The sequence below is a fragment of the Budorcas taxicolor genome, chromosome 2, assembly GCF_023091745.1.
Source record: "Budorcas taxicolor isolate Tak-1 chromosome 2, Takin1.1, whole genome shotgun sequence".
In the NCBI taxonomy this organism is placed as follows: Eukaryota; Metazoa; Chordata; class Mammalia; order Artiodactyla; family Bovidae; genus Budorcas; species Budorcas taxicolor.
Window position 1 is genome coordinate 34,334,815 of NC_068911.1, and position 13,716 is coordinate 34,348,530.

At 42.9% G+C, this 13,716-nt stretch overlaps 1 protein-coding gene across 1 annotated transcript in view; it reads left to right on the top strand.

The window, feature by feature from the left end:
• The window catches only part of GRIN2A (glutamate ionotropic receptor NMDA type subunit 2A), a 436,390-nt gene that overhangs the window by 369,085 nt on the left and 53,589 nt on the right, over positions 1–13,716 (top strand). The window contains exon 9 of the mRNA XM_052664054.1: positions 2,158–2,318. Coding sequence (XP_052520014.1) covers positions 2,158–2,318 — 161 coding nt within the window. The remainder of the gene's footprint in view (positions 1–2,157; positions 2,319–13,716) is intronic.

Here is a 13,716-nt window from a genome sequence, read left to right on the forward strand (position 1 = left end):
AGGTGGCCCAGTGGTAAAAAAAAAAACCTGCCGGCAGGAGGCTAAATGCAGGAGATGCGAGACGTGGGTTTGATCCCTGGGTCGGGAAGATCCCCTGGAGTAGGAAATGGCACCCCACACTAGTATTCTTGCCTGATAAATTCCATGGGCAGAGGAGCCTGGCGAGCTACAGTCCATGGGGTCACAAAGTCAGACAGGACTGAGCGACTGAGCACGAGCTTTATAATGTTGTCAGCTTATCCTGCACAGCAGAGTGAATCAGCTCTATGAATACATACATCCCCTCGTCCCTGGATCTCCTTCCCATTTAGGTCACCACAGAGTGTGGAGCAGAGTTCCCTGTGCTGTGCAGTAGGTTCTCATTAGTCATCTGTTTCATACATAGTACTGTATATCTGTCAATCCCAATCCATCCCACCCTCCGCATCCTCCTTGGTGTCTGTACGTTTGTTCTCTACATCTTTTTAAAATATTGATGCAAAAATCCTCAGCAAGATACTAGCAACCCAAGTCAAGCAGGAGCATGTAAAAAGAATAATATGTCATGACCAAATGAAATTTATCCAAAGAATGTGTGGATGATTAAACATATGAAAATAAGTTGATGTAACACACAGCATAAATAGAGTAAAAAAAATAACCACATGATCAAAGTGGGACATCTTGGGGAGGACTGTTCTGAACAGCCAGTCTCAGCCAATCAGGGAAGATGAGGGGAGCATGGACAGTGAGCCGTTACAGAGGCTCGGTAGCCACACTGGACATGGGTATGCCCGGGAAGCTAAGGTTAGTATGGACTCCAGCTCAAGAAACCTTCACAGAGGCTGCCGTTGTGCCTGGGATGGATTGTTGTTTTAGTTGCTAGCTTGTGCCTGACTCTTTTGTGACTCCATGGACTGTAGCCTCCAGCCTCCTCTGTCCATGGGATTTCCCAGGCAAGAATACTGGAATGTGTTGCCATTTCCTTCTCCAGGGGATTTTCCCGACCCAGGGACCAAATCTGTGTCTCTGCCATTGATAGGCAGATTCTTTACCACTGAGCCACCAGGGAAGCCCCTGGGATGTGTTAGGCCCTCGATAAGTACTGCCCGCCTGCATGCATGAATAGATGAATGAATGAATGATGGCCAGAGAATGAGTAAATGATAACATAGAATCATTGTAAGGGAAGAAAAATGACTGTCCCTCTGCCCTTGTAGGTTCTTGGTTGAGACCTCCACTCCCCATAAAGAAAAAAAAAAATGACAGATTAACTGGAGAAAAACATGTATACCTCCTGTATATATGGGAGATACCCAAGAAAACTGAGTGACTCCCTAAAATAGCCCAAACCACCAGCTTAAATTTTATCCTCAGCTGAAGACATAAGAAAGATGCAGGGCAGTGAGGGTTGGGGATGTGTGGCAGGGGGGAAGGAATGTCAGTTCCAGGAGGTGACCAGGAAAAGCACAGTAAGCAAGGGTACGGTCGTGATGCAGATTTAAGTCACTGCCTTCTCCACTGATACGAGTTTTAGAGATTTAGTCATCATCCTCTTCAGGTTACAGAGAGGAAGACACCCTTATAAATGTAAGATTTTTGCTTCTTCCAAAAAGGTTAACTTGGGCTCAGTTTTCAGAGTTTCTCCCGTGTCTGCTCTATCTTAAAAAAAAAAAAATAACCAGCCCCCCAAAAATCCGTATGCCAGAGAGGTATATTTGGGGATGGCAAATTCTGCTCCCCTTCATCATCTTCTGATGGAACGTATTGGAAGGAATTGTGAATGGAGTCCAGAGATGGGAGTGATTGGTGAGGATCTCAGAAAATGTCACTGTAAAGCTGATGAATGAACTAACGTCATACATTACCTCCAGCTCAACTAGCATTTCCCGGGTTCTCCCTGTGTCCCTACCACTAGGCCAGTCTCTCTAAAATTCCATCCAACAGGCATCTATTGCACACCCAGCCGGGCCCTGTGATGGGCTCCAGGGAACAGTGAGGAACAAGACAGACTCTGTTTCTGACTTCCTGGAGCTCCCAGACAACTGGAAGGTGTGATTAAGCAGAAAGGAAGGTCAAAAATGGCTAACGCGTGCCAGTGTTTGACTCCTGACACGTGGCAGAGGATGGCTGACTCTTCTTTCTCCTCCTGCTCTCTCTCTCTCTGTCTCTCTGCAGTTTCAGAGACCTCACGACTATTCCCCGCCCTTTCGATTTGGCACGGTGCCCAACGGCAGTACAGAGAGAAACATCCGGAACAACTACCCCTACATGCACCAGTACATGACCAAGTTTAATCAGAAGGGAGTCGAGGACGCCTTGGTCAGCTTGAAAACAGGGTAAGGATGGTTTTTCTTTTGCTCTGCAGGCCTGCCCGTCCACGCGCCTTACAGATAATGACTGTGCGCCTTGGTGCTTATCTGCTTCCGTGTTGTACTTTCTCAAGAGCTGGAGGTCAAGGAAGCCCCCTGCTGAGGGCTGCTTTTTTTTTTTTTTTTTTTTTTTTGTTAATCTGATGAGAATCCAAGCCTTCCTTCTGAGTTGTGCTAAGCAAAAATCAAATCCAGGACACTTTGAAATGCAGAGAACCAGTGGGATCTCTTAAACTGATAAAGAAGTTGGCCCAACTCAGTGGGATTATTTTAGCCATAGGAAGATCTAAGGAGGTGGAATTTATATCAAGTGGTGAAAACAAAGTGCTATCAATTTTTATCTGATTTTAGGTAGGAGTTTATGAGGTGTAGCCTTCTGTAGAAGAGTGTCACATTGAGGAAGGTGAAAGGAAATAGGGAGAGAAAAGCAGTGAGAACTCAGTCTCTCTAGAGGTATAGGGAACATTCTCATCTACCTGTTGGCATTGTGGAAGCTAGCAGATGCAAAATAACTGAGGCTCTAAAGAGAAGACCTGTTTTATGACCTCAGACAATTAATCAATTGCCCTCAGTCTCATACGTGAAGTGGGAATAATGATAAGACCTAATTCTTAGGGGTTTTATGAGGATTAAAAGGAAATTTACTGTAAAGCATTTCAGATAGTGCCTGGCACTGAAACGGGACCTAATTGCTAGTGTTATTTAGTGTAAAGGTTAAATTCTATTCTGTGGACTCTTCAACTTTTTGAAAAGTCAGTGATGCGTGAAATGTGTTTTTGAAAGGGTTCCATTAAAAATAATTTTGTTTTAAATGGTGGGATTGTTTAAAGAGGAAATTTTTGCTTATCCAGAAAATTAACTTACATGTACCCTCTCAGCTGTCAGGAATTCTGACACGTAAAACGGGCTGCAGTGTATTCTCCTTGCAGATTAACACACACCCTCTTTCCCTTGGCTGTTCTGCCAGGCATTGAGAAGGTCTTGCTGCTGCTTTTTTTCTGGTGGGGCGGAGGGACCCCTCTGTATCATGCCCAGATCTCTGCATCATTTCCAGGAAATGAGGCCAATGGCATTTTGTTTTTCAGTCTCCTTAGGGATTTCTTGGTATCTCACTCAACAGGGGCTGGGAGAGCATTTATTTAGAAGTCGAGCCTGTTACTTATCCAAAACTCATTCACACACTGTTCATGACTTTTAAAAAACTTCCTGAAAGGCATAACAAAAATTCAGAAAATGTACAAGTGTTAAATATGCAGCTTGATGACTTTGTCCAGCTGACCTAACCACCCAGATCCTTCAGCTCTCCCATCTCCCACCTCCTCTCCCTCCTCCAGTCAGTAACTTTTCTTGCCTGTTCACTCGATGCCAGCCCCTGTATGCCAGCTGTTGTCCTGAACTACAGTACTTTTCAAGGTACTGTCCAGTAAGATTAGAAATGTTTTCTTTATTTTTTGTGCTTGTTTGTTTTTTATGCATTATTTGCGTGAAAAGTATTATAAACCTATTACAGTACAGTACTATATAGCCAATTGAGTTAGCTGGGGACTAAGCTAACTTTGTTGGACTTACAAACAAATTGGCCTTAACTGAACTCACTCTCAGAATGGAACCTGTTCGTACGTAGGGGACTTACTGTACTGTCTTCCGTCTACCATCCTCACTTCTAAAACCGTAGATTCTTTTGCCCTGTTATTCTAACATATAACGAAATCACGTTTTCTTTCTGGATTGCCCTTTTTCTGGCTCACCATTCTGTTAGTGGGGTCACTGCATGTCTTTCTGGCTCTTTCAGTCTTGTTGCTATGCAGAATTTTTGGTGTGGGGACATACCACAACGCACACATCTCTGCTAACCGTGATGGACGCTGGGGTGGTGTTCCACGTGGGGCTATTATGAGTCAAGCTCCTTAGGGCTTTTTCCTACATGTCTTCTGTTGCACAAGTGGATACATTTTCCTTGTTATATACCTAACATTGGAATTGCCGAACTATAGAATGTGGGATGTTCACTTTTGGTAGATACCAAAAAAGACAAATTTTTGATGACTTTCCAGCTTCACCATAGACATGAGTTTTTATTTGTTTGTTTCCACTGTGGTATTTTCATCAATATATACTGTTATTCTGAACAGACCATGAGGATAAATGTCAGGACAATAGTTAGAAACAATGGTTGAAGGCTGACTGGTCTTCTCTTCATCTATCTGTTACCCAGAGGACAAAATAGGTTTTTTTCTTCTTTTTCTTTTTCAATTTTTTTGAAAATAATGCAAACAAAAAAGAGTAGAGATATACAAACCATCCCTGGCCATAAATTGTATGAATTGCTCTCAGGAAGCCATATAATGATTATAAGATCCATCTTAGCAAACTTGGGCAGATGGTGAGTTTACTCTGCGTTCAATCTCCAGAGAGGAGGATGCATGACATTGTTACTTTAAACTCAGAAACTAGAGCTAAAGTGGTGTGCCTTTTTTTTTTTTTTTAAAGAAATAACTACACACACTGTTATAGGTGAGGGCACTCCAGCTTATACTTGGAGATTCTGTCTCAGTGGAGTTAATATTAGGGGAAATCACTTATATGTTTAACAGGCTTCTCAGATAATTATTTAAATCAAATTTTGAATAGATAGTTCATTTACACAATTCAAAAATAAGAAATTAAACAGTGGAGAGCCTTCCTTCCACAATGTGCCTTTTTTGCCTAGTACTCTCTGTGCGTGCGTGCTAAGTTGCTTCAGTCACATGACTCTTCGCGACTCCATGGACTGTGACCCACCGGGCTCCTCTGTCCATGGGATTCCCCAGGCAAGAATACTGGAGTGGGTTACGATTTCCCCCTCCAGGGGATCTTCCTGACCCATGGATCAAACCCGCGTCTCCTACATCTCCTGCATTGGCAGGCATGTTCTTTACCGCTATACCGTCACCCGGGAAGCCCCAGTACCCTTTACCCTTACCCAGTAATCACCTTTACTGCTTTTCCTGTGTACCTTCCAGATCTTTCTCTGTCAAAGCATAAACAGCTGCAGAGACTTTTTTTTTTCCTACAAAATTATAGTCTTTTTCATTGTGTGAGTGTACCATATGGTATTTCATCAGTCCCCTACTGATGGATATTTAGGATATCATTTTGTTGTTGTTGAAAGCAATACTGCAGTGAATATGCTTACATGTGCATCACATACATACATTGTAGGAGAAATTTCTCAGATTGCTGGGTGAAAGACTACACACATAGCTGTGATTCTGACAAACATTGACAAATTTCCCTCCCAAGGAAATTACCCCCTGCTGTATAAACGTACCTGTCTCCTCAAAGTCTTTGTCAACACAGCATGTCATCAGTCTCTGAAAATTTTGCAAAGATAATAGGTGAAATATGTGCCAACATTTAAATTGCACCATTTTTATTATCCATAACTTTTTTTGGCCAAATATAATTAAAAGCCTTCTGCAATTACTTTTTTGAAAACATTCGTTATTTTTTTCTCTTGTTTTGATGATCTTTTCTTATTAATTTATCTATTAGAGAAATGAGCCCTTTATTTGTGGTATGATTACAAATGTTTGTCCCAGTTTTCTGTTGTTACTTTATCTTTTGAGCTTGCAGATAATTTTTTTTCCTGTGGAGATTAATATTTTGTATAGTCACTGATTTTGAGTTGTAGTTCAAAACTCCTTTTCACTCAGATATAAAATAGTTTTAACCTCTTGTATTTTGGTTGCATTTTTAATATTTGGAATTTTTCTTGGGCTGAAGTATGAGAGGACCTTCCCTGGTGGCTCAGATGGTAAACAAACTACCTGCAATGCAGGAGACCTGGGTTCAATCCCTGGGTCAGCAAGATCCCCTGGAGAAGGGAGGTGGGTATCCACTCTAGTATTCTTTCCTGGAGAATTCCATGGATAGAGGAGCCTGGCAGGCTGCAGTCCTTGGGGTCACAAAGATGACTGCAACTCCTCAGATGCTTATGAGAACTAAATTTGAGAACTGCCATCACGAAACTGCACCCAGGTCTGACAGCTTCTGTGTATTGATCGTGTCTGCTCATCCCATCATGAGACTTCTGTCTTTCCGGTGTCCGCTTCTCCACACTGAGTTGCCTTTTCCCTTTCCCATCCCATTTTCTTTTAAAATTTTTCATTTTGAAATACATTACTTTAAAATAGGAAATGTATTATGAAGTTATTTTATAAGAGTAAATATCATGAGGATATACAGTTTAAGGAATAATAAACTCCTCATGTAATAATGATAATAATAAACCCCAGCTTTAAAAAGATAGACATTCCCTTCCTTCACTATGTATAGCATCTCTAGAAGTTTCTCTTCTCAAAAAGTACAGAGAGGTGCCCTGTGTGCTTCTGGATTGTTGGATTTCAGGATATTCCCTTTATGCTATCCCCAGTATGCTAGAACCCAGTGAGGCTTGGCTTAGAAAACCCAGAACAAGTAGCTCAGCTGTTGGGTCCCACCCCTCCACTCACAAGTCTCACTGACATCTGTGCTTTAGTGATTATAAGTACATATACAGCAGCGTCAATGAAAGGGGGAGGCTCCTTTATGAACTGTAACTTACTAGAAGAGTCTGGAACACAAGAGGGACTTTGGATTGTGGTTAAACAAGAGTCCCAGCTCAGTCTGAGTCTGGGCTCTATCATTAGCGAGCTGTGACCTTGGACAAGTCATGTCACGTCCCTGAGCCTCAATTTCCGCATCTAAAGAGTAAAAGGGCTGGGTTCTTCAGTCTCTGAAATAATTCTGAGATTCTTTTACTTGTGTCAGCAACTTGAATACTTCTTTAGCACTTTCCAAAATGCTAAATCCAGACAAACCACAATTATAAACGGCTGTCAGTTTTGCAGAAAGGATTTAGAATAACTCTTCACAGCTGGGTGTCTCCAACCCTGGCCAGGGAACCAACTCTACCTAAATCAAATGTGTGTCTGTGCTAGTTGCTCAGTCTTGTCCGACTCTTTGCAATCCCATGGACGGTAGCCCCTGAGGCTCCTCTGTCCGTGGACTTCTCCAGGCAGGAATACTGGAGTGGGTTGCTATTTGCCTTCTCCAGGGGATCTTCCCAGCCCAGGGATCGAATCCGGATCTCTTGCATTGCAGGCACATTCTTTACTGACTGAGCAACCAGGGAGGCCCACCTGAATCGAATGGTTCCTTGTAAAAATGCAAGGTTTGGGACTAACGCAAGACCTTCTCTTTAGTGGTAGAGATTTTGGATTTGCATTTTAACAAGCATCCTGCTGCTTCAAGGTGATTTTGATACAAGGTAAAATCTGAGAACTACTGTTTGCAAGTTCAATAAATACATTATGCACATAAAGAGTAGGCCAGCTATCTAAACATGTAGCTTGTCTTCACAATCCAGAATCACTTTAAGAGTCTTGGGGCACAGAAACTTGAAACTAAGTTGTTGTGTCATTTGAAACTAAGTTTTTTAAGTGTCATGGTTTATTGAAATGTATAATAAATGGAGATAAAACATCCCAGAAAATATCAAGCAAATCAGTGAGAAAATAGGGTTGATCTGCAGACATTGACAGATGGGGTTTTCAGGAACAGCTCTGTTCTGACATGTGGGGGTCTCCTGAACCAAAGGTGGATGAGCATTTCATGACCCTGGGTTTCCAGGCCAATAGGGTCTGAATCAGTTGTTGTTGTTTAATCACTAAGTCGTGTCCAACTCTTTTGTGACCCCGTAAACTAGCCTGCCAGGCTCCTCTGTCCTTGGAACTCTCCAGGCAAGAATACTGGAATGGGTTGCCATTTTCTCCTCTGGGATCTTCCCAACCCACACCCGTGTTTCCCACATTGGCAGGCAGATTCTTTACTCCTGAGCCACCTGGGAAGCCCACCTGAATCAGTAGGGATGCTAATAAAAATGGGAATTCCTGAGCCCCACTAAGCCAACAGAACCTGAATCTCTGGAATTTGGAGATTCAAATTCCGCATCTGCATTCAAATTCCAGATCCCATGCTTGGGAATCTGCATGCTTTAACAAGTTCTTCAGGTGACTCTGATGTACAGTAATCAAATGTGGGGCCCATGTGCTTTAGAAGAGGGAGCTGAGGCTGAAATGAGTGGAGACAGATTTAGATTTATAAACGTTCAGTCATCAGAAGCCAATGTTCTCCAAGTGGTTTTGGCAAGTAGGCAAAACTGCAAGCATAGCACTTACGCCAGATTTAAATTAAACAATCTACGTTCTTACGACTCTGAAGAGCCTAATATTTGAAGACATAGTGGGATGGTTTATGTTTTCTTATCTTAACCGACTTTCATGTCCAATTATGCATATATAAATTTATGGAGAAGTCCCAGTTTCCTTTAGAAGCATCAGTCAGGCCTCCTCCCCAGTCCCTTTGCTGATTTCATTTCCAGTCCGACAATGTTGGGAAGCAGACATGCATCTTTTGGCTTCTCTTACACTGAGTAGTTTGGAAGAAGAATTGGAAAGACCCAAACTGTGAGGTGTCCGTATACTAAAAGCCAGAGGGTGGTCACATCTCTTTGCAAGCATCAGCAGCAGTTTCATAGGAAAGGCAAACATTGCGTCCCTGTGCTAGGGCCAGCACCTCCAAGCCTGTGGGGGTCAGGAGCCCCTGTTTTTATTGGCACTGCTGGTGACTCAGGTACAGGCAGTCCCTGGGCTTTGCAAGGTTAATTCATTGAGTACTGAGAACTGCTGTTCTGTCAGGAGTGGACAGGATGGAGAAGAGGAAGGGTTCAGAAAGAACAGAGGCATGGAGGAACACACGTTTAGGTTTGCATGAGGTAAGTTGAAAGTGCCTTTGGGACAACATCATGATATTTCATCTTTGCATTGATTGAAACCTAGCAATCTGTTAGATGCAGCTCCAAGCACTTCACGTGCATAATCTCGTTTCATCCTTAGAAGATGCCGGTGAGCTGGGTACCATTACTGCCTTTACTGGGTACCATTACTACTGTTACTCAGGGGTACTATTATTCCTCTGAGCTGGGTACTACTATTGCTATGAGCTGGTAGTCTTACTGTTATGAGCTGGGTACTCTTACTCCTATGAGCTGGGTACTGTCAATCCTATGAGCTGAGTACTGTTGCTCCTGTGAGCTGGGCACTCTTACTGCTATGAGCTGAGTACTATTATTCCTATGAGCTGGGTACTTAAAGAGATGAAGAACCTAAGGCTCTACAAGGTTAATGAATTACCCAATAGGCTAGTTAACTAAGTACTTCACACTGTAGAGTTATTGACTGTAGGAGTTAGGCTTGCTTCCCAACTTGTCAATGCCAGCGAGGCAATTGGATATATGAGATTAGAGTTGAAAGGGAAATTGAAGACCAAAGTTCTGTATTATATTATTGTGGAGGAAGAAATAGAAATCTAGAAAGCCTCCTTTCTAGATTCTTGTGGCTAATCTAAGAACTAAATTGACATGAGACAGATTAACAGGAGAAAGTCAAACGGAAGTTTAATAACATGTAAACCCTGATGCTGGGAAAGATTGAGGGTGGGAGGAGAAGGGGACGACAGAGGATAAGATGGTTGGATGGCATCATTGGCTCAATGGACATGAGTTTGAGTCGACTCCGGGAGTTGGTGATGGACAGGGAGGTCTGGCATGCTGCAGTCCATGGGGTCTCAAAGAGTCAGACACGACTGAGCCACTGAACTGAACTGAAACCTTGGAGAGAGCCGGGAAAACCAAATAACTCACCAACATGGCCAAAGACTCAGCTTAAATACCATTTTCAGCTAAAGACAAAAGAAGGTGTTGAGCGTAGTGGTTTGAAATTTGAAGGGTAGGAAGGCAATTGCCATGGAGATAAGAAAGCAAGTGTTTGATAAATAAATGTTTGCTGGGCCAGCAGAGTCAATGGAGTACACTCTCACCTCTAGGCCCAGCCTAGAATTTCCCTGACCACACTTAGCCCATGTCCTCTGCAGACGTCTCTGCTGATAGCTGTAATCTGGGACAGGCCCTCCATCTTTCACTTAGGCAGTTAGGAGGAACGTCACAGTTTCTTCCTGAGTCTTTTGGGCCTTGACTGTTCCAGCTTGAAATGATCTACATGCCAAAGAGATATTTTGGAGTGGTAAATTTTGCTCCCCTACAATATGTATTGTAAGTAGAATACTGGAGAGGACTCTTGAGAGTCCCTTGGACAGCAAGGAGATCAAACTAGTCAGTCCTGGAGGAAATCCGCCCTGAATACTCACTGGAAGAACCCATGCTGAAACTGAAGCTCCAATACTTTGGCCACCAGATACTAAGAGCAGATTCACTGGAAAAGACCCTGATGCTGGGAAGGATTGAGGGCAGGAGGAGTGGGGGCAACAGCAGATGAGTTGGTTGGATGGCATCACCGACTTAATGGACATGAACTTGGGCAAACTGCCAGAGATGGTGAGAGACAGGAAGGCCTGGCATGCTACAACCCATGGGGTCACAAAGAGTCCGACGCAACTTAGTGACTGAGCAGTAGCAACAACACGATATGTATATGTACATATATTTAATATGATGTATAATATGCAGATACTATATAACATATATGTGTCAGTTGGCGATCTGAGAGTTGATGAGATCCCAGAATCCTCCTTTCCATCTCAGAAGAAACTGGTCCAGGGATCCTCAAATTGCCAGGGCAAAAGTAGACCAGGAAGGCATGAGTGTCCTCACTGATGCGGAGTTGCCGTGCAGCATGAGTTCTTTTAAGGGTGTCATCTGAGCATATTTTATTAGCTATATTTTACCAGTCAAGCAGAATCCCACTCAGAGGGTTCCTTTCCAGCTGCTGAGCTCGAAAACAGGCATAGATCTCAGGGTTTGGTGAGCTGTTCTCCTAAATGAAATAGCACAGTCTCCAGAGAAAATCGGATTGACAGTGACCTGGTTTCTGAGGTCCACCCCCACACGGCAAATAAAGCTCAAAAATAATTGCTACCACATCAGAGAGTTAGCAATTTTACCCTTGATAAAAACTCAAGAAAGCGGAGAAATCTTTTTTGTTCTTGAAATTATCTCTTGGTAAACTCCATTAAAACTATATTAAGGGACATTCACGACCACCCATAAAGTATTAAAAAATTTTTTAATGGGGGAAGAGTTGAATAAAATGGGATCCAAATTCTGTAAATTCAGAGAAGACAAAGAGGCAGAAAGGAGACTAAAATGAAATACATCTAACATTATGAGAGACATTGTAGTTGATGAAGATTGTGGGCTTTCTATCCTCTTTTACTTAACACATTTTTCTGCAACAAAAATGTTACTTGTAGTAAGAAGCAAACAGTGTTTTTCTGAACGTAATTATTCAGTTCTTCTTGCATTTCCTTCGGGCATTTGTCCACATGATCATAGTTTATATACATTGAACCGGTGTCCTTGCAAACCTGTTTGGCTTTTCTCAGTTGAATCTATACAGTTTTGTGGGACAATTATCACATTTAACAAGGAGGTGCTATTTTACTGAGTTAGAAAAAGATTAATTAATTTAACTTTTACTGCTGTGTGTTTTCATCATATGCTGTCTGGCACTGGAGGGCCCTCCAAGAAAACAGTTATTTCAGAGAGCTGGCTGATGCTGTTACGGTACCAGTTTGTTCAGACTGCCATTCTACATCATGTCTCAGACTTCTGTGCTGTGAACAACATTGTTTTTCTTGGCTGTAAGGTGCTTTTATCTCATGGACAACAAGTCCTGTAATTCCTCATAGTGCTCTTTTTGCTCGGGCTTCTACATAACTCAAAGCTTAATTTATGATCTTCCGTTAGCAACTGCAGAGAGCTTATGGCGTGAATATCTGCTTTCTGACTTTCCCTAAGGCCTTACCTGCTTTTCCATCTCAGAATTCAGTTCACTCAAATTGCTTTCTCCATATGCTGAAAACTTCTTCTACTGCAGTTTGAATAACCTGCCTGAATTGTTTTGGAAACCAAGCAAGGTATTTCCAACTAAAGGATATTATTTACCTGTGTGCCAGGTACCGTTCTGAATGCATTGCCTGAAGTGTCTTATTTAAACCTCCTAACAACCCTGGGAGGCAACAACGATCACGATTCGCATTTATAATCGAGGAAGTAGGCACCAGGAAGGTTAAAGAGCTTATCTGCGGTCACACTTGCTCCAGAGCCCACGCTTTGAGTCATGACTTAAAACACTAAATATGAACATTTCTAGAACAGTGCACAATTAGCCTGTTTCTGATTGCTCACTGTTATAAAAACTCAGAACTAATTTTGTCCATGCTTTAAAATGTCTCTTCCTCTCTTTGAAAGTGTTAGTGCTGCTTTTAAAATGGTCAATATTTCTCCTTCCATTGAAATGGAGAAAAGAAATGAGCTCACAGAGAAAAGCCAGCTGAACAAAGGATGTGTTCCTTATATTGGGAGCCATGTGGTTAGGAAATTCTCCCTGGGGCGACTGAATGAGCAGGAGCTTCCTGGCAGATTCCATCTCCTTGTCTCCTTAGGGATCACCTCTCCTGATTGGTTGCCAAACTCACACAGTTGAGTTACCAAACTCAAACTTCAGATATGACATCTCATTTCATACTGATTCAACTCTACCAAACAGGAGTTCTCTCCATTTTACGGAAGGTGAAATTGAGGCTCAAGGAGCAGAAGCAACTTGTCCAAAAGTTAAGTGAGCGACAGTGCTGGCACTCAGACTCAGCCCAGCATCTCCTTTTATCCTTGATGTCTACCTCTCTGCTTGTCCTGACAAGTGAACGATTCCGAGAAGTGCTGAACCTCACTTTTGTCATGAGGTATGAGGGCTAGGACCAGAGAAGCTGATGCTCCTGCCCATCAGGGGCTCAGATTTGGAAAATCTTGGTAGTATGCTCCCTCTCTCTCCACTGTGAACAAGCTCCCACTGACCCAGGTGCTAAAATGGTCTCCATGTTAACGCATCAGCTCAGTGTGTCCTCTTGCTCTTTCTAGCAGGAGTGGGAGGACGTGTGAGTTTTCCAGCTGCCAGGTTAGTTCTTAGCACAGGTCGGAAGATGCTGTCCACACCCCGTGGTGAGTGCCTAGGGCCCAGACAGTGGCCCCTGCCCTCATTCCATCGAGAGAAACGCAGATTGAGGAGCAATAGAAACTCGGGCACTGCTCCTCGGGTTTCCCTACGGTGGCAGTTCCCTAGCATTGCTGTAATAAATAACCACAAACTTGGGGGCTTGAAACAACAGAGACATAATCTCTTCCAGCTCTTGAGTCCACAAGTCTAAAAGCCAAGTGTCAGCAAGGTCACACTCCCTCCAAAGACGCTGGGGGAGAATTGTCCTTGTCTCTTCTCATTTCTGGTGGCTCTTCACTTGGGCACCGTCATTCAGATCTCTGCTTCTGTCTCCA